The sequence below is a fragment of the Podarcis muralis genome, chromosome 3, assembly GCF_964188315.1.
Source record: "Podarcis muralis chromosome 3, rPodMur119.hap1.1, whole genome shotgun sequence".
Taxonomy (NCBI): Eukaryota; Metazoa; Chordata; class Lepidosauria; order Squamata; family Lacertidae; genus Podarcis; species Podarcis muralis.
The window spans coordinates 120609185-120631674 of NC_135657.1; the positions used below are offsets into that span (position 1 = coordinate 120609185).

Consider the following 22490-nt stretch of genomic DNA (forward strand, 5'->3'; position numbering starts at 1 on the left):
CCAAAGAGGAATTCAAACAAATAGCCAGCACGTGTAGACACAAAGTCAGAAAATCTAAAGCACATAATGAACTCAGGCTTGCTAGAGAGATTAAAAGCAACAAAAAAGGCTTTTATGGGTATGTTCGTAGCAAAAGGAAGAACAAAGAAACAGTGGGGTCACTCAGGAGAAGATGGTGAAATGCAAACAGGGGACACAGAAAGGGCTGAACTCCTCAATGCCTTCTTTGCCTCAGTCTTCTCCGATAAAGAAAACAATGCCCGACCTGAAGAATTTGGAGCAAATGATTCAGCAGAGGAAACACAGCCCAGAATAACTAAGGAGATAGTACAAGAATACTTGGCTAGTTTAGATGTATTCAAGTCTCCAGGGCCAGATGAACTGCATCCAAGAGTATTAAAAGAACTGGCACATGTGATCTCAGAACCACTGGCAGTCATCTTTGAGAATTCCTGGAGAACAGGCGAAGTCCCGGCAGACTGGAGGAGGGCAAATGTTGTCCCTATTTTCAAAAAGGGGAAAAGAGAGGACCCAAATAATTATCGCCCAGTCAGTCTGACATCAATACCAGGGAAGATTCTGGAGCAGATCATTAAGCAAACAGTCTGTGAGCACCTAGAAAGGAATGCTGTGATCACCAATAGTCAGCATGGATTTCTGAAAAATAAGTCATGTCAGACTAACCTGATCTCGTTTTTTGACAGAATTACAAGCCTGGTAGATGAAGGGAACGCAGTGGATGTAGCCTACCTTGATTTCAGCAAGGCGCCCCATGATATTCTTGTAAAGAAGCTGGTAAAATGAGGTCTTGACTATGCTACCACTCAGTGGATTTGTAACTGGCTGACTGACCGAACCCAAAGGGTGCTCATCAATGGTTCCTCTTCATCCTGGAGAAGAGGGACTAGTGGGGTGCCACAGGGTTCTGTCTTGGGCCCGGTCTTATTCAACATCTTTATCAACGACTTGGATGATGGACTCAAGGGCATCCTGATCAAATTTGCAGATGACACCAAACTGGGAGGGGTGGCTAACACCCCAGAGGACAGGATCATACTTCAAAACGACCTTGACAGATTAGAGAACTGGGCCAAAAGAAACAAGATGAACTTTAACAGGGAGAAATGTAAAGTATTGCACTTGGGCAAAAAAAATGAGAGGCACAAATACAAGATGGGGGACACCTGGCTTGAGAGCAGTACATGTGAAAAGGATCTAGGAGTCTTGGTTGACCACAAACTTGACATGAGCCAACAGTGTGATGCGGCAGCTAAAAAAGCCAATGCAATTCTGGGCTGCATCAATAGGAGTATAGCATCTAGATCAAGGGAAATAATAGTGCCACTTTTATTCTGCTCTGGTCAGACCTCACCTGGAGTACTGTGTCCAGTTCTGGGCACCACAGTTCAAGAAGGACACTGACAATCTGGAACGTGTCCAGAGGAGGGCAACCAAAATGGTCAAAGGCCTGGAAACGATGCCTTATGTGGAACGGCTAAGGGAGCTGGGCATGTTTAGCCTGGAGAAGAGGAGGTTAAGGGGTGATATGATAGCCATGTTCAAATATATAAAAGGATGTCATATAGAGGAGGGAGAAAGGTTGTTTTCTGCTGCTCCAGAGAAGCGGACACGGAGCAATGGATCCAAACTACAAGAAAGAAGATTCCACCTAAACATTAGGAAGAACTTCCTGACAGTAAGAGCTGTTTGACAGTGGAATTTGCTGCCAAGGAGTGTGGTGGAGTCTCCTTCTCTGGAGGTCTTTAAGCAGAGGCTTGACAACCATATGTCAGGAGTGCTCTGATGGTGTTTCCTGCTTGGCAGGGGGTTGGACTCAATGGCCCTTGTGGTCTATTCCAACTCTATGATTCTAGGTGGGGGAGTTTTGAGCTTTCCCACACTTTGTATATTTTAAAAATGTCCTGTATGCCTGATGATGAACACCACGCCATAAAGACCACAATTCCACCATCACTAAGTTGACATGAACTGTTGTCATGCAAAATGATATTCAGATTAGGCCAGTTATTCCATGGTGGGGGTGAAGCAGTTCATTGGCAGGAATTGCTGATTGCCGCTAAAGGGCAACTCCAAGGGGTGGAGAAAACCCGCCTTGCCTGTCAACACCAGGTGCTTTTTCATGGTGCTGAGACACCTGTTGCCTCTACCACCACATCTTGACAGATGCTGAAATAGGCAATATTGTTGTCACATACACCCAATGCCTCATAGCCGTCAGCAGCAGGGGTTGCTACTGTTTGTTGCATGGGTTCAAAATGATCAGATTAGCTACAGCTCTTTGGCTCATCCAATGTTTCCATTAGTCACATTTCTCTGAAGCCTCTCAGCCTCACTCACCTCACAGAGTGTTTGTTGTGGGGGAGGAGGGGAAAGGGGATTGTTAGCCGCTTTGAGACTCCTTAGGGTAGTGATAAAGCGGGGTATCAAATCCAAACTCTTCTTCTTCTTCTCTTCATCAGGGTCTTCAGTCTTGCCTAAATATGGTATAAGACAATCACGGGATGGATCTACACTTGTCATTTATAACGTTAAAATGTGGTATTAAAATGTGATACCAGAAGGCTGCGAGCCACCGACAATGAGAAACTGCCATTGAAACTTATAGGACATTCATTAACGTTTAGAAGATCAATGTAGATCCAGCCTCAGCCTTCCTAGGTATAATATGACACAGAATCAAACAAGGCAGCCTTGAAGTTGTAAGTCTGAAATTGGAAACAAATGCCACATTCCTGTCTGTTGGCAACTATGCAAAGTGGACATGGCCTATGAGTGGTTTATGAGATTTGTAAGGCCTCCTGTATGTAAAACTTTTTAAAAAAAAAATACAATGTTTTGGGATGGAAAGGCTTTCGTGAATCCTGGAACTTCTGGCTTGATCTCAGTCAAGTTCTATTCATGGTGAGCTTTCTAATCTGATTTGATTGGGCAATGACAGAAAGAAAAGCCAGTTCTGATTGTTGAAGGTGGTATTAAGAGAGCCCTTCCCCACAGGTTTCAGCTAGTTTTAGAAATAAAGTCATCAGAGGAGGAGAAGCATTTTTACTGTTGAGCTTTTTGTGGCTTTCTATGCTGGAAAATCCTGCACAACTGTGGAGCTGAAGTGCAAAGACTTTAATTCAAAAGCAGCTCATTGAAATCAGTGGGGGGAAATTCTTTGGTTCCAGTGAGAGCTGAACCAGGCCGCAGATGCATTCTGTGATGCCAATGTTTCATCCCAGACTGGACAGTTTAGAGACACATTTTAGGGAATTAATGGCAATCAATGTTGCACTCAGCATACCGATTGCAGTTAAAATACAAGAGCACAGGGCTTTAAAAAATATCAGATTCCACTCAATATATCTTGCCCAAGAGGCTAGACGGTAACTTTAATTAAGTTGTTTGGCATTATTGTGCTACTCTCCTGAATCAACATTTTCCAAATGTGAGTCCAATGACTTTTTGGGTTATCAGCCCAAAAGAAGCAGTGATTTCATGAAGCAGCCTGTTCTATTACCTGTTGCTGCAAAATACTAACTTTGCAAAATTTTGTACCTCGCTAGTTTGAGGGATCGTGGGAACCAAAGACCGTTGGGTGACTACATGGGTTCACTCCTTCCTAGGGGCAATAGCTCATGTGATGGGCTCCTGTTATGGGCTTGTCATCTCTGGTTAAAAGAGACTCAGGCTGCAGTGTTAGGAGAGACGTCTGGCTCAGACCATGGAGAGATGCTGCCCGTCAAAGTTGACTGAACTGGATTCTTGACTCAGTATAAGATGCTTTCAATTCACCTTGACAGCTATGGTGTGTACTCTTGTTTTTAAATAACAGATGGTGGCCATGAAATGAAAAGTGAGATGTATTTTCTTTTGATATTGGACTATGATGGGCATCAGTTATTTTGGGAAGAAGCCCAAAAATACTTGGGAGCTAAAACTGCAGATGAATCCACAGGTTTATTTTATTGGGTAATTTGAGTTCTGCCAAATATTTGTAGTGTAAAGAAATCATAAAAATTTGCTGGTGGTCCTAGCCTGGTGGGTATTCCTCACATATTTAAGAAAGTTGTAGGAACTGTGAGAAGAATGTTTAATCTATTAGCTTAAAAATAAATTAAATGTCTTCAAGAAAAACAAATGAAGTATAGATGATAGAAATATATTTTCGCTTATCTTACAGTGGCATTTTTGCTCTAGGCCTATTTGCCTTTAATTATCATAGTTTTGATTTCCTCTGTTAGGTGCACAGAAGTTTAGTCTGCCTCTCTGTATCATCTGTTTTGAAATAACATTGGTACCTGTGAATGATTATTATTGTCAGTTAAGTATTCTGGTCACATGTGCATTAAAAAAAGTCAGTTTATTTTTTATTTTCAAAGGCAGCCTGATCTCCATTCACTTGAAATTTCTTTAAAATCATTATGATCTACAAAAAAAGTCTTACAAGCTATTTGGAAATATAAAGGATAAATGCCAAAGTACTTAAATATACAGTAGATGAACCAGCGCAGCCATTTCTGTTTTAGTCAGGTTCTTCATGGTCTATCATGAGAAATGAATGCTCTTCCAACAGTGCTCTAAGTAATGCGAGTGACATCCCCATGTATGACTCTTTTCTGCATCTACTCCTCAGGGGGACGTGTGTCTGTGGACCACAGGACTGACGGAGCTGAAGCTATTGGTTTCGACATTTAGTAGAGAATTGTTTTGTTGGTTTGCTAGTTAGTTGCAGCTGAGTTTCTCTTACAGGTGAAACGACATGCTTTGCACTTGAAGTAAAAGCTAATGGTAATATTTCTAATGGGAATGTGTGGTGAGTGGACACTTCAGTGTTAGCAATTTCTGGAATATCTAATTTGTTGTGCAGGATAGAATCAAATTCTATTTTCTACAGGTGTAGTAATCTGAGATTGCTGGTCTGCTACATCCTCCCCTAATACTGTATTAGTTGGGACTGAAAGAACATTTTGCAGTGCCTGTTGTGTGAGATCCCTTCTGTTCAGGAGCTCAAACTTCCTCAGTCAAGCAAGGAGTGTTGACTTAACACTTTTCAGTTCTTGTGAACATAACCTGAGATATGAGACAAAATGGGCAGGAACTTTCCTCCCCATTTGCTTTGTGAGAAACTAGCCTGCTGTCACTTTTCAGAGTTTTTACCCAATGAAAGAAGTCATCTCCCTCCTGGCCTGGAGCACATCTGACTTGTTTGGATTGAGCTTCAGTTTGCTTGCGTCCACCCAGCCCTTCAGGCACCAGTTCAGAATCCCAACAACTTCCTTGATATTAGATGAAAAAGAGAAATAGAGAATTCTTTATGTGGTCTTTCAGTAGAAAAGGAATCCCCCTTTCTGAACCTGTGGGCAGTAGTGGCCTTAATAAGGGGTGGCTTTTACACATGGCCTTTTCATCTCAGGATATAAAAGCACTTTGCAAACATGGATCAGTCCGATTGATGTGTATCCACCTAACTGCAGCCACCTCTAAGGCATGTGGTTGTCATTGTGGCTGGAACAGCCCAGGTCAAATGTTTTTGCCCGCCTGGGATAAGCATGGAAGAGCAATACAAGCAAGGCATGTTGAAAGTAGTTACCCTACCATATTTAGTTTTTTCATTTAAATGGGACATAGGATAACATTTTAAAAAATCAAAGGATCTTGCAGACTCCATGTCAACAGTCTGAATGTACCTCAGGTCAACAGTGGTGAAAGGCATTGGTTTATGGTGGCTGTTGAGTGGCCTGTTGAGGAAATGTGTTTGGAAACATCAGCCCAAGAGGCAGGTGTCTGCACTTCTGTGGGACGGCACAAAGTAAGCAGGCTATAGTAAATGAAATCTGTATTCCTCTCCTAGGGTGGCAGCGTAATCCGACAACAGCTCCACTTCCACGAGCTAGTTAATAATCTACTCTTAGGCAAAGTTTCCTGAGGGTCCAAGATCTTGGCTCCTTCTCTGTATCTCCTTCCTTTTTTACTGTGGAAATATGAATGTCATCGCAGAAGGGCCTCTAACGCTGCTCACTTGTGTTAGTGAAATATACTCGGAGTTGCGTGATGATTTCATGCTCTTTATTGCAGCTTGTAAACATTGAATTGGGTCCTGTGTGATTGGCTGACTCTGCTTCCCTTCTGGGGCCTGACTGGGCTGCTCCTGCAGGCCAATCAGTTGTTGCATTCCAGGATCTTCCAGACCTAATAGGCTGGTTAGCTTCCTCCTGGGACCTGCAGGCCAATCTGGTTGTTGCGCTCTAGGATCCTACGTGCCTATTGTTCTAGGATCCTAGCTCAGTACATAACAGTTGGGATGTTACAAGATTGGTGGATGCTACTTGTGGGACATCTAGTGCTCTGTGGAGCTTTTTTCACTCTCTACATTTTTAAGTGCAGCCAGAAAATGTATCAGAACATCAGAAAAATCAGAAGAGAGGTCACATGAACTCTAGAGAACACCAAATAAATTTGCTTGATATGGGTTTCATGTTTCCCACTGCTTCCATTATAAAGGCTTGGAACATCAGCTATTTTTTGACCACTTTGCTTGCATGAATTTTTAAAGCACAAATAGGCAAATGTAACAAAAAAGAGGGCTCATTGGGAAGGTCACAATATCTCCCACAATGTGAGGATCCTACTTTCATCTCAAAAAATCCTAGATTATGTTGTCTTGTGTTGCCGCTTTATGCTATATTTTTAAAAATAAATTTATTGTGGGTTTTTCCTTTGAGGTTTTTGTTTATTTTAATAGCAACAGAATACCCTCTGGCCTCCTTTGGAGCCATCATAATTAGGAGGATGGATCAGTAAATTTCCAGCAAAACTTTGTTTTTTAAAACTTGGAAGACTTTATTTCTTCTAAAAATAGTTCCATTGGTCAATAGCTTAAAAAAAAAAACAATCTCCACAAAGGGCTTGTTAGGAAATTTTTTTTGATAGAATAATCTAGGAGAGCACCTGACAGATTTGTGAATAGATATCAATCTATTTTATCAGTTTTCTCATATCATTTAAAAGAAACTGTTTTGTGGGGGAAAACCCCACCGTAAATATCAACAATTTAATGTGTGCCTCAAATGTTAGTTAGCATGATATCATTTTCCCAAGTCCATTCAGGCTGTTAGTTCATTGCATGATTGCAAATAAGATTCCAGCATCCTTTGGCAATTGCTACAGCCTTTTTGCCAACCCATTGGGCATGTGCAGGGAGTGCCGTGGGCTCAAAGCCAGGCAGCGCCCATGGAGAAGTGGAACTTCCACCTGGGATCTGGATTCAGGTAGGTAGCCGTGTTGGTCTGATGCAGTCAAAATATATATATATATAAAAACAAACTTAGTTGGTCTCTAAGGTGCTACTGGACAATTATTTTTTTTTTTTATATATTCCACCTGGGACTTGGCAAAGGGTCCCCACAATTTCCAAGCTCCTGCAGCCAATCAGAAGCTGCGCTTTGGTTTTTGAATAGTTCCTTTGACTCCCAGAATGCAATCTGCTCAAAAACCATGGTACGACTGCATATATATATGTGATGGGATGATGAGCTGCTTGTGCGTAAAATGCAAGTCCCTCAGAGTTTGATCAGGTTTTCAAACCTCTGCCTGTGACGGAGCCCCTCCAGCATGGCTGCGTCAATCGCTAGCAGAATCCGAAAGTGGTCGCTTTCGGAATCGTTTCCAACATAAAAGCTCCTTAACGGAAACACGTCTCCTGGACTCTCGGCGTGACAGTTTCCGGCGAGGAGTGGGTGTCCCTATAGGAGGTCCTGAGACCTCCCCACTGTTTTCGCTGGAAGCGTCTCTGAGCCATCCCTCCGACTCACTTTCCCTTGGAGTTCCTGATCTCCCCCTACTGGTTCCCTCTTCAGCTGCTACGTCTCTCTCAACCTCCGTGAGCCTTTGCACCTCCTGTCTTTCCGATGGCAGTTCCCTGACATCCACCTCCCCTCCAGGGCCCCCTTCACCCCCTCCCGTCTCCTCCCCTACGGGCTGTGAGGAGGTAAAACCCCTGAAAGAACCTTCCTCATCGTCCGAAGTTTCGAACACTTCCCTCCACTTGTTGCTGTCCCTGGTCTCTCGGTACTCCTCGTCATCGGAGTCCATTCCCTCTTCCAACTCCGACTCCGCGAATCCTTCCAGTTCCTCTTCCTCGTCGGTGGTGCCGAAATACTCCCTCCTAAACCTTGCTACCGGCTGTGGTTTCCTCGGGAATCTTTGGTGGAACGTTTCTGTTAAAACCTCGTCATTGACCTCCCCTGCAGTCACCCTGGTGTTTTCTGACTCCGGTTCCCCTTCCCACGCCACCAAATACTCCACCTGATTTCCCTTCCACCTAGAATCGAGGATTTCCGCTACATGATTGCTGCGTTCCCTTTCTTCCAAGGCTGGTCCCCTGGCGTGCTCCCCTTCACGTCCCCCCCTGTATGGTGACAGTAACGACCTGTGGAACACTGGGTGCAATTTCATGTGGTTGGGTAACCGGAGTTTGAAAGCCACTGGGTTGATCTGCTGAATGACCTCAAAGGGTCCCAATCTTTTGGGTCTTAATTTCTTACAACCCCCTTTGAACGGCAACCCTTGGGTTGACAGCCACACCTGATCCCCCACCCTTATGGTTTCACCTTCCCTTCTGTTCTTGTCTGCCTGCTTCTTATATTGTGCCTTGGCCCTTTCTAAGTTGAGCTGGAGCTGATGATGGATCGCTTCCATCTCTTCTACAAAATGTTCGGCCGCTGGAACGCTCCATCTCTCCCCTCCATCCCCTGGAAATGCCCTGGGGTGACACCCGTAATTAGCCAAAAAGGGGCTCATCCCTGTGGACACATTCTCCGCATTATTGTAGGCAAATTCTGCCAGCGCCAACTTTTCGACCCAATCGTTCTCTCTGTCATTGACATAACACCTCAGATATTGTTGGAGGATGCCATTTGCTCTTTCCGCCTGCCCGTTGGTTTCAGGGTGCCGGGCAGTCGAAAAATTGACTTCCACGTGCAGCAAGCTCATGAGCTTCCTCCAGAACCTGGAAGTAAATTGTTTGCCGCGGTCTGAGATCACCCTCAAGGGGGCTCCGTGCAACCTAAAGATGTGTTCTACAAACAACTTCGCTGTTTCTTCCGCTGTGACTGCATGTGAGCATGCTACAAAGTGGCACATCTTAGTTAACAGGTCTACTACTACCATGATGGCTGTTTTCCCCTTGGACTTCGGCAGATCTGTCATAAAATCTATTGATACCGCTTCCCAAGGCCGTTCTGGTGTGGGTAATGGTTCTAATAACCCTGCCGGCGCCCTTCTTTCCCCTTTGGCTCGCTGACATTGGTCACACCCTCTTACATACTCCTTTACATCTTCCCTCACCTTGGGCCACCAAAATTCCCTGGTAACCAACCACATGGTCTTGTGTTGCCCAAAATGTCTCGCCGTGGGGCTATCGTGCAACTGCTTGAGTACTCTCCCCCTCAATTCACCTTCTGGTATATACAGTGCCCCTTTGTAATACAATGCCCCATTTCTTTCCTCAAAACCTCCGGGTTTCTCGCCCTCCCCCCTGAGACCTCTGAGCTTATCCTGGGCATATTCATCATTTTCCGTTTCCTCTACCAGTTCTCGTTGCCCCACCAGCGCCGCCCCACACACCCAGCGGTCTTCAGGGATGACATGTCTCTCTTCGATTGCCCCCTCCCCCTCCAAATACTCTGGTTTGCGTGAGAGAGCGTCCGCCCTGACGTTTTCTGGGCCTGGCACATAACAAATTTCAAAGTGGAATTTGGAGAATTCCTGTGCCCATCTCACTTGTCGTTGGTTGAGCACTCGAGCTGTTCTCCAATACTCTAAATTCTTGTGGTCGGTGCACACTTGCACCTTGTGTTGTGCCCCAATTAATAAATGTCTCCACCTCCGGAACGCTTCGTGAATGGCGAGTAGTTCCCTGTCATACACCGTGTAGTTCCTCTCGGATTTATTCAGCTTCCGCAAGAAGGCACACGGTCTCCACTCCGACGTATTCCTCCCCGGTTGAAGAAGTACCGCCCCGATCGCCCGGTCGGACGCATCGGTTTCCACTCTCATGGGCTTTCGTAAGTCCACATGCAGAAGTTGTTCTTCCGAGGCGAAAGCCCCTTTCAGTTCTTCAAAAGCTCGCTCCGCCTCCGCCGTCCAAACAAATTTCTTCTTGCTGCTGAGGCAGTCGGTGATGGGCGCCGTCAAGTGTGCAAAGTTCTTGATGAACTTCCGATAAAAGTTCCCAAACCCCAGGAATCTTTGCACATCCTTCTTGGTCTTCGGTGTCTTCCATTCCAGTACCGCTTGGACCTTGCCTGGATCCATGGCCAATCCCTTGTCTGACAAGCGGTACCCCAGGAATTCCACCTCCTTGGTATGAAACTGGCACTTCTCCAGTTTCACCCACAGCTGGTTGGCTTGCAGTCTGCCCAACACTTCTCGAACGTCCCTCACATGCTGCTCCTCATTCTCCGAATACACCAACACGTCGTCTAAAAAGGCCACACAATTCTTGTAGAGCAAAGGTCCCAGGACGTGGTTCATAAAAGCTTGAAAGCACGCCGAGCCCGCTTGTAGACCGAAGGGCATAACGAGGTATTCAAAGGCTCCCAGAGGGGTGAACATGGTGGTCTTCCATTCATCCCCCTTCCTTATGCGTATCAGATTGTACGCCCCCCGCAGGTCCAGTTTTGTAAAAATCTTCCCCTTCCTCACCCTGGTCAAAATGTCATCAATTCGGGGCATAGGAAAAGCCAGGGGTTCCGACACTGCATTCAGGGCCCTAAAGTCCACTACAAGTCTCGGCTTATCTGTGTTTTTTTTGTCCACAAAAAACACTGGGCTGCCCCCCACCGCTCTGGACTCTCTGATGAAACCTCGCTTCAGGTTTTTGTCAATGAACTCCCTCAACTCCTGCATCTCCCTGTCTGACATGGCGTACAGCTTGCCCACTGGGAGTTGGGCCCCAGGGAGTAGGTTGATTTGACAGTCAAAGGGTCTATGCGGCGGCAGTTTGTCTGCTTCCCTTTCGCTGAATACGTTGCTCAGATCTGCGTATTGCGGGGGCACCTTCCCTTTATCTGTTACTTCCATCCCGGCTAGGGTGACTCTGGCTCCTCCCGGAACCATCCCCTCTTTGCAGTGTTCTAGGCAATGCGCTGACCCAAAGGAGACCACCCTCTGATGCCAGCCCACTAGCGGATCGTGGAGCGCCAGCCAGCTCATCCCCAAAATAATGGGAGCTCCTCCCAAGGTGGCCACATTAAACGCTATCCGTTCGGTGTGCCTTGCCACCCTCATTATCATCGGAACAGTCTGTTGGCTAACTTCTCCTCCCAACAGCTCTCTGCCGTCAATCGTGGTCACCTGCAAGGGGTTACTTAAAGGGATGGTCTGTATCTGGTGCTCAGCTGCAAACTCCTTACTCATGAAATTACAGGAGCTGCCTGAATCCAAAAGCGCCTTGATCTGTAGTGGGTGTCCGTTTGGCAGCTCTAGCAACACCTCTATCACTAAAGCAGGTCTGGGAGGTTCTGGCGTGGGCACTTTCACTGCTCTTTGGCCTGGCTGCTGTGCCCCGACGGTGGCAGCCAGGCGTTGGCTTTTACTTGCTCCTTGCTTTCCTCCTCCTTTTCCCCAACAGCTCCTGCCATCCCTTGCCATTCCTTCCTCTGGGGGCATACTCTGGCAAAGTGCCCTGGCTGTTGGCAGAGATAACATTTCTTGGCGCTCTTTCCCTCCTTCTTCCACCCTTCACTGGGATTTGAAACTGCGCGCGCCCGCGCTGTTCCAACTTCCATCGGCTCTGCCGGCGGGAAAGGTGGCTCTGGAATGTCTGGAATGCGGAAATCCCTCCAACGTTCTCCTTTCCCTTCCCGCCTTTCCAAAGCCCTCGCTTCCTGGCGCGCTCCTATGGCCAGCGCGGATTTGGTCAGCTGATCCATAGACTCTGCCCTGGGCCCCCGGGAAAGTTCATCTTTAACGGCCGAAGAAAGCCCCTCTTCGAAAAGCATCTGGATGGGTTCCGCCGATAGGTCCCACCCCAATTTATGAATCAACATAGTAAACTCAGTCCAGTACTCACGGACAGATCGGCTCCCCTGTTTGCAAGCCATTAACTGCCTTCGCACCACTCCCTGCTCAATGTCGCTGGAAAACATCAGGTCCATGGCACGAAAAAACTTCCTCGTGTCCTTTAGGATCTCATTATTCACTGCCATCAGGGGTCTAACCCAGTCCTTCGCCCCCGATTCGAGATGGCCAATTACAAAAGCCACTCGCGATTCCTCGTCGGGGAAGTCATCAAACTGCAGGTTGAGAGCGTATTGCATCTCTGTTCTAAAGGCATGATAGTTTCTGGGATCCCCCCCGAATTTCTGCACCAATCCTGGCACCTTTCTGGCGAGCGGGGTGGTTTTCTCCTTTCCCTTCTCTGCATCCTGAGCCCTCCTCTCCTCAAGCCTCGCCGTTTGCATGGCCAGCTGGATCTCCAACGCCCTGTACCTTTCTTCCAGGCTTGGACCTCCTCCAGCTGCTCCTGCTCCTCCGGTTCCGGCTGGGTCGCTCATGATGCCTCTCCCTGCACAAGCTGGCTTTCGGGGACTTTCGGATTGCTGTGATGGGATGATGAGCTGCTTGTGCGTAAAATGCAAGTCCCTCAGAGTTTGATCAGGTTTTCAAACCTCTGCCTGTGACGGAGCCCCTCCAGCATGGCTGCGTCAATCGCTAGCAGAATCCGAAAGTGGTTGCTTTCGGAATCGTTTCCAACATAAAAGCTCCTTAACGGAAACACGTCTCCTGGACTCTCGGCGTGACAGTTTCCGGCGAGGAGTGGGTGTCCCTATAGGAGGTCCTGAGACCTCCCCACTGTTTTCGCTGGAAGCCTCTCTGAGCCATCCCTCCGACTCACTTTCCCTTGGAGTTCCTGATCTCCCCCTACTGGTTCCCTCTTCAGCTGCTACGTCTCTCTCAACCTCAGTGAGCCTTTGCACCTCCTGTCTTTCCGATGGCAGTTCCCTGACAATATATATATATATATATAATCAGATACAGGGCAATATCCATTATTTCTTGCCTTAGTAGACAACGTTTCCTTCTCTAAAACCCAATGCTGACCTCATCCATCTGTTGACTCATTTATGGAAATAGAAAGTTGCACCTCAGTTCTTCCCCATCGTCAGACTGTCTCTCCTCACATTCCTGGTGGTGTCCCAACCTTTTCTGACCTTGGGAGTTTGAAAGAGTGCCCAGCTGGCCCAGCTCCTGGCTCCCAGGCAGAATGCTACCTTGTTACAGCTGTTTCGTTTCACAGATTTAATCAGGCAGCCATCCTTTTTCAAGAGAGGTGACCCTGAGGCCTCCCCCCTCCCTCTCCAACTGCCAAAATGACTCTTCCCTGCTACTCTTCAGGCAATGTGGTAAAGCAATGAAAATGGAGAAACTTCTATTAGAGCCAGGCCTCGCAAGGTGTTTGCCTTTCTTTAATAAATATGAAGTTCTTTTAGAGATGCATCCAAACCAGAAACCAGCCTGAATGTTGTGTGCAAACTCTGGGCACATATCTGGGCTTGTCATTTTAAAAATTTGATCTCATGTCTTATTTGTTTAGGCACAACATTGTAATGAAATGTGAATAGCCAGTTAGTTGGCTGATATGTGACTAAGAGTTCAAGTGGCAGAGGCAAGTAATTTGTTTGCAGCAAACCTAAAAGCAAACTCAAAGCTAGACGGACTTGAGCAATCCTAGTCTCACCTCATGTTCCACATAACACACTTTAGGCCCTTCTGGGGGTTTTTTTTTGGGGGGGGTGTTTTTTTTTTTAATCATTTTAAGTGGGACTCAAAAACATGTTCTGTACATTCTTATTTTAAATAAAAATAAAATAAAATTTGCCCAGCTTGACCTCAGCTCTATGGATCTCTCTTATCCATCACTTTATAAAATGTAGTTCATAGAATTAATTAGCAGAAAACATTTCCATGTTGAGTCATTGCTTTTTCTTTCAGATTTGAATCAGGGGTTTGACTGCTGCTTCAATAATGGTGGTCACTAAAATGGAGTTGTCTTTTTCCTTCTCACTCCATAGGATACCTGAGCTCATATTCTGATTCCTGTTTTAAGCAACTTGATTTTTACTCTCTCCTCCTAGAAATATTTCCTAAGATCATGCAGAAATTCTCTGTGGTGGCCTCATATACGCCTAAGGGTATAATTCAGACAGGATTGTTAGGTGGTATGTAGTCTTGATCTGCAATACACTTTCCATAAAACAACAGCCGGTCACCTTGCTCAACGTAATCTGAAAAAGATTGTGTTTTTAGTGGACTTGGGCATCTTCATTTAGAAGGAATCACCTTCAGCCAGACTAGACAGTGGTGAAGGAAATCAATCATATGGACAGAATAGATGTTCAACAGCAAGCAGCATTCTTGTGGATAACACTTAATCCTTGCACAATTTGGGAGACAGTTTGACCCCTAAAAGGGCAGCATGGGGTTCACAAGCTTTTATTTTGCTTTCAGTATCAATGCAGGGGGTAGAAGCACTTGCAGCCCAAACGTACTGAGTGACAGGTGGATTCCTAAGTCCTCCCATCGACTGGTTCCTTAAATCTTTGCAGATTTGCAGTCTGGAATCTGAAATGGTGGCACTGACTGGAGTTTGCCATAACTATTGGCAGAATGGTGAGAAGGGGGGAATTTGTGCCATCAGACCAAGAAAACACTCTCCTGGGTGTGCTGGATGGTTTTTGATTCATTTTTTTGCATATGGAAGAATCTCATCCCTTTCCCTTCCTGGCTACATAGGTTGGTTTGTCTCCCCCAGCCTTCCCCAGCTGGGGTGGGCCCAGGGTGTTTTGTGCCCATCACTGCATGATGGGGTGGTGCCAACTGCCCTTCACAAGGAGGTGGTGAAGCTACTCTTTAACCCCCCCCCGACCCAATAACAATGGCCATTTGCCAATACCCTTTGGGGGGGGGGTGAGGCAGTAGACAGGGTGGCAGCACAGCAAATGCTACTGTTCCTGGATGACACTGATGTTTCAAAAGCCAAGTCATGGACCCCACTTATGAAAATGTTGATATCTCTACGGTAGTTTTTTTTATGTGCCTGGTGCCACGGACACCCTGGGTGGGTTATGCAGACCCACCAATTGGGAACGACTGGTCTAGATTCAATTCAGTATGGGTTTAGGCCCGGTTTCAAGCCTGAATTTGCCTTAGTCACCCTGATGAATGACTTGTATCAGGAGAGAGACAAGGGATGTGCAACCCTGCTTCTCTTACTTGGCCTCTCAGCCACTTTTGATACTATTGGCCATGGTCTCCTTCTGGACTGAATTGGCTGGGTATCAGAAACACTGCACTACAAGGACTCCTTTCCTATCTGTGTGGTCAAGTCTGGAGAGTAACTCTGGGGGAGTTCTCTTCGACCCCCATCACCTGTGCTATGGGGCTCTGCAGGGTAAGGACCTGAACCTTGAACCCAGGTCACAGTCCAACCCTCTAACCATTTCATCACAGTGGTGGTACTTAATATCTGTATGGAGCTACTGGGAGCAGTCATTAGAAGTTTTGCAGCATGCTGCCATCAGTATGCTAATGACACGTAGCTCAGTATTTCCAGAACGATGGAATTGGGAGAGGCTGTGCAAGCCCTGGACCAGTGCCTTAATGCTGTGGTGGACTGGATGAGGGCCAATAAACCAAATTTGAACCCTGGGAAGATAGACATTCTGTGTGTACAGGATTGCCATATCCAGAAGAGAGACCAATTGCCTGTTCTGGATGGGGTTGCAGTTCCACTAAGGGAGGAAGTGCATAACCTGGGGGTACTCCTAGACGCATCTTTGTCATCAGAGACCCAAGTGACCTTTATGATTAGAAATTACTTTTGCCAGCTTCATCTGTGTTATGTTTCCAAGGGGTTGCTCGAGAGCAAGCAGGCAAATATCTCCCTGCTTGGCTGTGAAGCCTTGTTCTTGCTGCCAAAATAAACCTTATCTGTCTGGAGCCCCACTCGTCTCGCTAGCAGAATCCGTGAGTGGGCGGTTCCTAAACTTTCTCCAGCAAAGCAGCTTCTTGACGCCCAGTCTGCGCCTCCCCTCTCTGCGCGGATGCTTTCTGCGCAAGGAGGGCGTGGGCAGCGGAGGACCCCTTTCCTCCCCGCTTCTCCCAGGCAAGGAGTCCTGGGACCTCCTCGTCACTTCCGACTCCTGCACCTCCTCTCCATGTTTACTCTCCTCCATTGAAGAGGAGCTACTTCCCACGATCCCTGTAGGCTATAATCTTTTCGGCTTTTGCTCTCTCCCTCCTGAACAGATGGCGGTTCCCTGACAATCTGGTACGCTAGCTTTGGCTGAATCAGGATCACTTGTCCACCATAGTTGGGGGGGGCAGGGATGGGAGGGAAATGTTGAGGAGTTTTTTTGGTGGGTGGGGGGACTTACTTGGACAAGTGGAGCAGCCACAGTGGCTTTTGGAGAAACCTTTAAAAAAAAATAGTTTAACAACTGATAGCAGTCCTTCCACAAGGGCTCACTAGGAATAATGCTTCATCAAGACTCAGGGCTCATCTACAACTGCCACCTAGAAAGCACAGGTCCAAAAGGTCTACTGACATTTGTTCTGATTCAGTAGTAAACAACAGGTTTCTCCAGGGGAAAGTGGCAGGATAAGCTGAAGAGCCCCTAGCTGCAGGGTGATGTCTCTCACCCGAAAGGGTAACAGTGTCACCGTGATGGGTTTCTACTGGACTTTGCTGCTAGTAGCATAGAAAAAGAACATAACTTCCTATATGGCTTCTCTGCAGCAGTCACCATCTACTATGTCTGCAGAACCTCTTCTTTCTTGTAGTTTGGATCCATTGCTCCGTGTCTGCTTCTCTGCAGCAGCAGAAAACAACCTTTCTCCCTCCTCTATATGACATCCTTTTATATATTTGAACATGGCTATCATATCACCCCTTAACCTCCTCTTCTCCCAGCCATCATGAACTCCCTTTCCTTTTAGTATTACTGTCCATGGGATCTCACCCAGCACTTCCCTAAGTTTTATGAAGTCGGCTTTCTTAAAGTCAAGAAATTGAGTCCTAGTATGCTTGGCTGCTCCTTTCCGCTGTATAGTAAACTTCAGAAGAGCATGATCACTCGCGCCTAATGATCCTTCCACTTCTACCCCACTAACCAGGTCCTCAACATTGGTTAGGACCAGATCTAAAATGGCTGTTCCTCTTGTTGCTTCTCCCACTTTCTGGACAATGAAGTTTTCTGCAAGGCCAGTGAGGAATCTGTTTGACCTTATGCTCTTGGCTGAGTTTGACATCCAACAAATATCCGGGTAATTGAAGTCCCCCATTACTACTATCTCCCTTCCTTTTGCATGCTTGGCCATCTGTTCCAGGAAGGCATCATCTATGTCCTCCGTTTGGCTTGGGGATCTATAGTAAACTCCCACAATGAGGTCTCTGTTATTCTTCTCTCCCTTAATTTTGACCCAAATGCTCTCACTTTGGCTTTGAGGTTCTAAATCTTGGATCTCTTCACAGGTATACACATCCCTGACATATAACGCCACTCCTCCTCCTTTCTTGTCTGGTCTGTTTCTCTGAAATAGATTGTATCCCTCCATTATTACATTCCAATCGTGGGACTTATCCCACCAGGTTTCAGTGATTCCTATTATGTCATATTTAGTTTGCTGTACCAGGAGCTCAAGCTCATCTTGTTTATTTCCCATGCTTTGCGCATTAGTGTACAGACATTGAAGTCCATTAATCATTCCCCCGTGTCTCTTATTTAAGGATTTTCTCCTCCCACCACTAGGTCTGCATGCTCTTTGCTCCATTCGGTCTATGACATTTAGATGATCATCTTCATCAAATGATAGACTCCTACCTTCAGGTGCACTGTTTCCCTCCCCCACATTAGTCAGTTTAAAGCCCCCCCTGATGAGGTTTCTGAGATTTTTTGCAAAAACATTCCTCCCAACCGTTGTGAGGTGCAGCCCATCGCTTGCCAGAAGTCCATCTTCAAGAAACTGCAGTCCGTGATCTAAGAATCCAAACCGTTCCTGTTTACACCATTTGCGAAGCCAGCTGTTCACTTCCAATATTTTCCCCTCTCTCCCTGGGCCACGTCGTTCAACTGGGAGGACAGATGAGATGACAATTTGTGCATTTAATTGCTTCAATTTCCTGCCCAGAGCCTCTTAGTCTCTTTTGATCTTCTGGAGGCTATTGCTTGCAGTGTCATTGGTTCCCACATGAACCAAGAGGAAGGGGTATTTGTCAGTGGGTTTTATGATTCCTTGCAGTCGTTCAGTTACATCTTGGATCTTAGCCCCGGGGAGACAGCACACCTCCCGAGACATCTTGTCAGGCCCACAGATCACTGCTTCTGTTCCCCTCAGTAGGGAATCCCCTATCACCACTACACGCCTCCTCTTAGGTTTGGTTGGGGTTCTTCCGTGAGCTGTCCGTTCCAAGGTCGCCTGCACATTCCCTGAGGACTGACTTTGCTGCTCGTCTTCATATACCTGATCGACTGTAATGAGGGAGAGATCCTCAAATGGAGTCCGTTCTTCGTCTTCCAAGCTAGGGGAGAGGACTTCAAAGCGATTGTGTATTTCTAAACAATCAGAGCGAACCCTTGGCCTCCTACTTCTTTGAGTCACGTTTCTCCATATATCTGGCACCTGTGTTGGTGAACTAGCCTCCTTCTCAGGGGTGTCCCCTGTCTCCTCCTTGGTGGAGACGGTGTTCTCTGTTGCTTCCAAGAAGAGCTCTAGCTCTCTAATTCTTTGGAGCGTAGCTACACGTTCCTCCAGTTGATGGACTTTGTCTTTTAAGAGGGCAATCAACATACAATTGCTGTATGTAAAGCTGCCTGCAACCTTTGGCAAGATGGCAAACATTGCGCAGGAACCGCAGGCGACTGCAGCTGTTCCCTCACCCTCCATCTTGAAAACGTGTCGTTGGGGGTGGCTACAGTGGTCCTCCATCTTAAAAAGCGTGAAGACAGGACAAATAACCCCCCTAAAAAAAACCCCCTAGGTCTCCCCCAACAAACGTTTGAGACTAGCTCCCCTAAATCTAAAAGATGGATCAAACTGCACGCGCCGCTAGGCACACGCCGCTGCCCACAGCTAATCACCTACCTCAACAGAAGCCCTGCCCCCTCTGACCTTTGCACAGGGAGAGCAGCTAATCAGCCACAAGAAACTCACACAAGAAAACCCTTTTTTGCACCTTCTTCAGCTGCTGCCCTGCAAGCTCTGATAAGCTCCTCCCACAGCTAATCACCTACCTCAACAGAAGCCCTGCCCCCTCTGACCTTTGCACAGGGAGAGCAGCTAATCAGCCACAAAGAAACACACACACACAAGAAAACCCTTTTTGCTCCTTCTTCAACTGCTGCCCTACAAGCTCTGTTTGATGATGCTTCCTAACCATACAGTAAGATATGCAAATTAATGTACGTATTTTTGAGTGTGTGTTCCAAAATTATTGCATTGTAATAGCAATGAGCAACAATAATGAAAAAACCTCTATTTCTGAATTTGTGCATTGCTACTGTCAAGATGGCAAGTCCACAGTACTCCCAACATTTTATGCAAGGGCCTCTTTCTGCCAGAGCTCATTCGTGGATATGCACAGACTGCAGCTGTAGGTGATTTGACTTCAGGCTAGATAAAATTAATGATGCAATGAAAGCAGGCCGACCAAAACATTAACTCCCAACAGATCAAGAGTTAAAATTGAGGCAGAAGGCTGCTTTTAGTGATGGATGAACGAAATCCAATAGTGTGTGGTTCACTATGCCTTTGTTGGAACTGGGATTCCTGCCTCTGTGCTGGTCTGGAGTGCAGAGGACCAGCTTTTCAACCTATCAGGAGAAGCTGAGAACAGCACACAACAAATTAACCCTTTCAGGATAAGAGGCTTGTTGTTGCTGTTCCTATCATTCTTCAAATTACAGCTTCGTTAAATCAGTTATTATTTTTAAGTAGCTCATCCTTCCTCTTCTTCTCAATTCTGCCCCTTGCTCTCTTTTTTCTTTTGATTTCTACCCTTTATCCACCTTTTGCCAATTTGGACTGGACACTTCTGCATATTCCCTGTGCCCAGAATGGTTGGACTGGTCAAATGGAAGCTGATGGCCTGGCCTGGCCCAAGCAAGTCCAGCTTATCTCCTTCCTTGTGCGATGTTCACAGCAATGCCAGACCTTGAAAAAGAATATGCAAAGGGAGAGAAATAGTAAAATTTCTATATTTCAACCACCAGGTTCCAAACCATAGATGGGGCACAAAACAAGGAGAAGTCAGTGAAGCTGAATCCTAAGCAAGCAGGGTTTTGCATAGCTAGAAACTAGTGGGGTTATATTTGAAAATGCGAGGTAAGGATTCCTTGGGGCTATGTGCTTTCCTTATGCAGTATTCGCTTTACACAGTGCAAATTCAAAAGTGCAGGATTTCTTCATTATGGTCACACCACGTCCCCTCACAGTGGCACCCTCTACTTTTCGTTGCTCTCTACATAAAGGTGTGATGTTCAACTTTCTAATCAGCATTTAATGAGGGCAGAGGTGAGGGAGAGCCTCACACCTGCTGAATTTTGTCCTAGGGATGTTGTTGTTGTTTAGTCGTTTAGTCGTGTCCGACTCTTCGTGACCCCATGGACCAGAGCACGCCAGGCACCTCTGTCCTCCACTACCTCCCGCAATCGGGATAGGTACAATTTTTAAGTCACACCTTACTATGGATCAGAACATAATTATCCTTTCAATTTTGTACACATTTTAGAATTTGGTTGTTGACTCTAAAAAGTAAAAACAACAACATAAAATTAGTATTTTAAAATAAAATGTGTTTTAAATTGCAGACACTGAGATAAAATACATAATTTATTTTAATAACTCTTATAGTAATGCAGAAATGGGATAGAATGGAAACATGCAAAACTGAAACAGACCATATATAGACTTGCACATCTATTCCTAGGTCTGATAAGCTGCTGCAGTCCTTTTTAGCAACAAGGAATTTAGCAAGGGGAGCACATTTAAGGGAAGGGGAATGGAACTAGAAAGAGATAGGCTAGGATATTAGGAACACACACCTCAGATTTTCTATTTCCATCCAGCCAGTGGCATCCCTCCCCACCTCTGTTTATACTGCATGGTCATTATTGTTATTCTTGGTTATTGTTGGTTATTGTTGTTTCTCTTACAGACTCAGAACCTTGCACCCCTGACACCCCCTCTGCCACTGCCTCACCATCATCTTCTGAAGATCCTGCAACTCTCACAGCTCCTCCCTCACCATCCCCTCCCTATGGCTGCGAGGCCTCCATGTTCTCACCACCACTGTCCACCTGCACCATGGCCCTGAATCCTGAAATGCCACTGCGAACAACAGCTTCTGCCACGCTGAACCCAACCTCTGCTTCCACCTCCTCCCCGAATCCTGGGCTTTCTTACACTGCACCACCAGCTGCCTCTGCTTCAGCTCTGCAGCCGAGCCTTTGCTCCCCTGCGGGGGCAGCCATTTCACCCAGCCCTGCTCCTCACCTTATTGACTGGCTTCCATACCTCGCTTCAGTGATGACCAGCACAAAGCGGGGGAAGGAGGAAGAGCAGCCACCCACAGAGACAGAGCATGTGAAGAGGAGTGGAAGCACCTATCTGCCTGCCCTTAGCGAAGGAGGAAGTGTCCAGGCAGGGTTCATCAAGCAGCAGCCTCCTGAATCCGTTTTCTCACCTCCGCCGTCATTCCCGGCCATTCCCCCACCTTCTGAGCAGGCACCTGCAACTCTAGGGGACATCCTGGCAGAGCTGAAGACCATGAACAACCACCTTTCTGTCATTGCAAGGGCTCTTAGCCGGCTAACCTCAGCCTTAGCATCCCAGCAGGAGTCTACCAATACGCCAGGTTTGTAAGAGAGGAACACTTCCAGGCCTTTTCCTTGGACAGAGTCTGCCACATACTTTTATTGGGAAAGCAAATAATATATGTGTGGGAGAGTTTGAAAGAGATGCCATTAGACATGTAATGGTCATGGTGATGTCCTTGCTTCCTCAACTTCTTTTCTTACTTCTGTTGGAATGCAGATGTGAAAACTGTATCAACATCTATAAAGTCTATATCTGTAACTTGTAGTATTTCTCTTTCTTTCCATCTTTACAAAAGCAAAAACCCAAAGCATTCACTATGAAGAGTTTGTTCAGATTGAACATGCCTGACTGGCTTAATTGGACTCCTCTAGGAGTGGTTTTTTTTGTTTTTTGCGGGGGTGGGTTGTTACTTGTCCACAAGAAAAGGCAATGATGTAAATTCCAATCCAGTGAAGGAGACTCATGCATATAGAAAGTTTTCTCTGCAATCACAGTCAAGGGTGCTACAAGGTGGGACAACAAGGAGAACAGCAGGGTGGATTAATAAACTGATATGCAGCTTAGCTAGGACTACCAAGAATGCCATGGAAGGTTAGGTTGGGACATCG

The 22490-nt window shown here is 46.3% G+C and overlaps 1 protein-coding gene across 3 annotated transcripts in view; it reads left to right on the plus strand.

Annotated features, from left to right (window-relative positions):
- RUNX2 (RUNX family transcription factor 2) overlaps positions 1 to 22140 on the plus strand; it is a 168101-nt gene extending 145961 nt beyond the window's left edge. For all 3 annotated transcript variants that reach the window (XM_077926601.1, XM_077926603.1, XM_077926600.1), the window contains one exon: positions 21221 to 22140. In XM_077926601.1, the coding sequence (XP_077782727.1) occupies positions 21221 to 21927 (707 nt within the window). In that variant the 3' untranslated portion in view covers positions 21928 to 22140. The remainder of the gene's footprint in view (positions 1 to 21220) is intronic.
- The last annotated feature ends 350 nt before the right edge of the window (positions 22141 to 22490 follow it).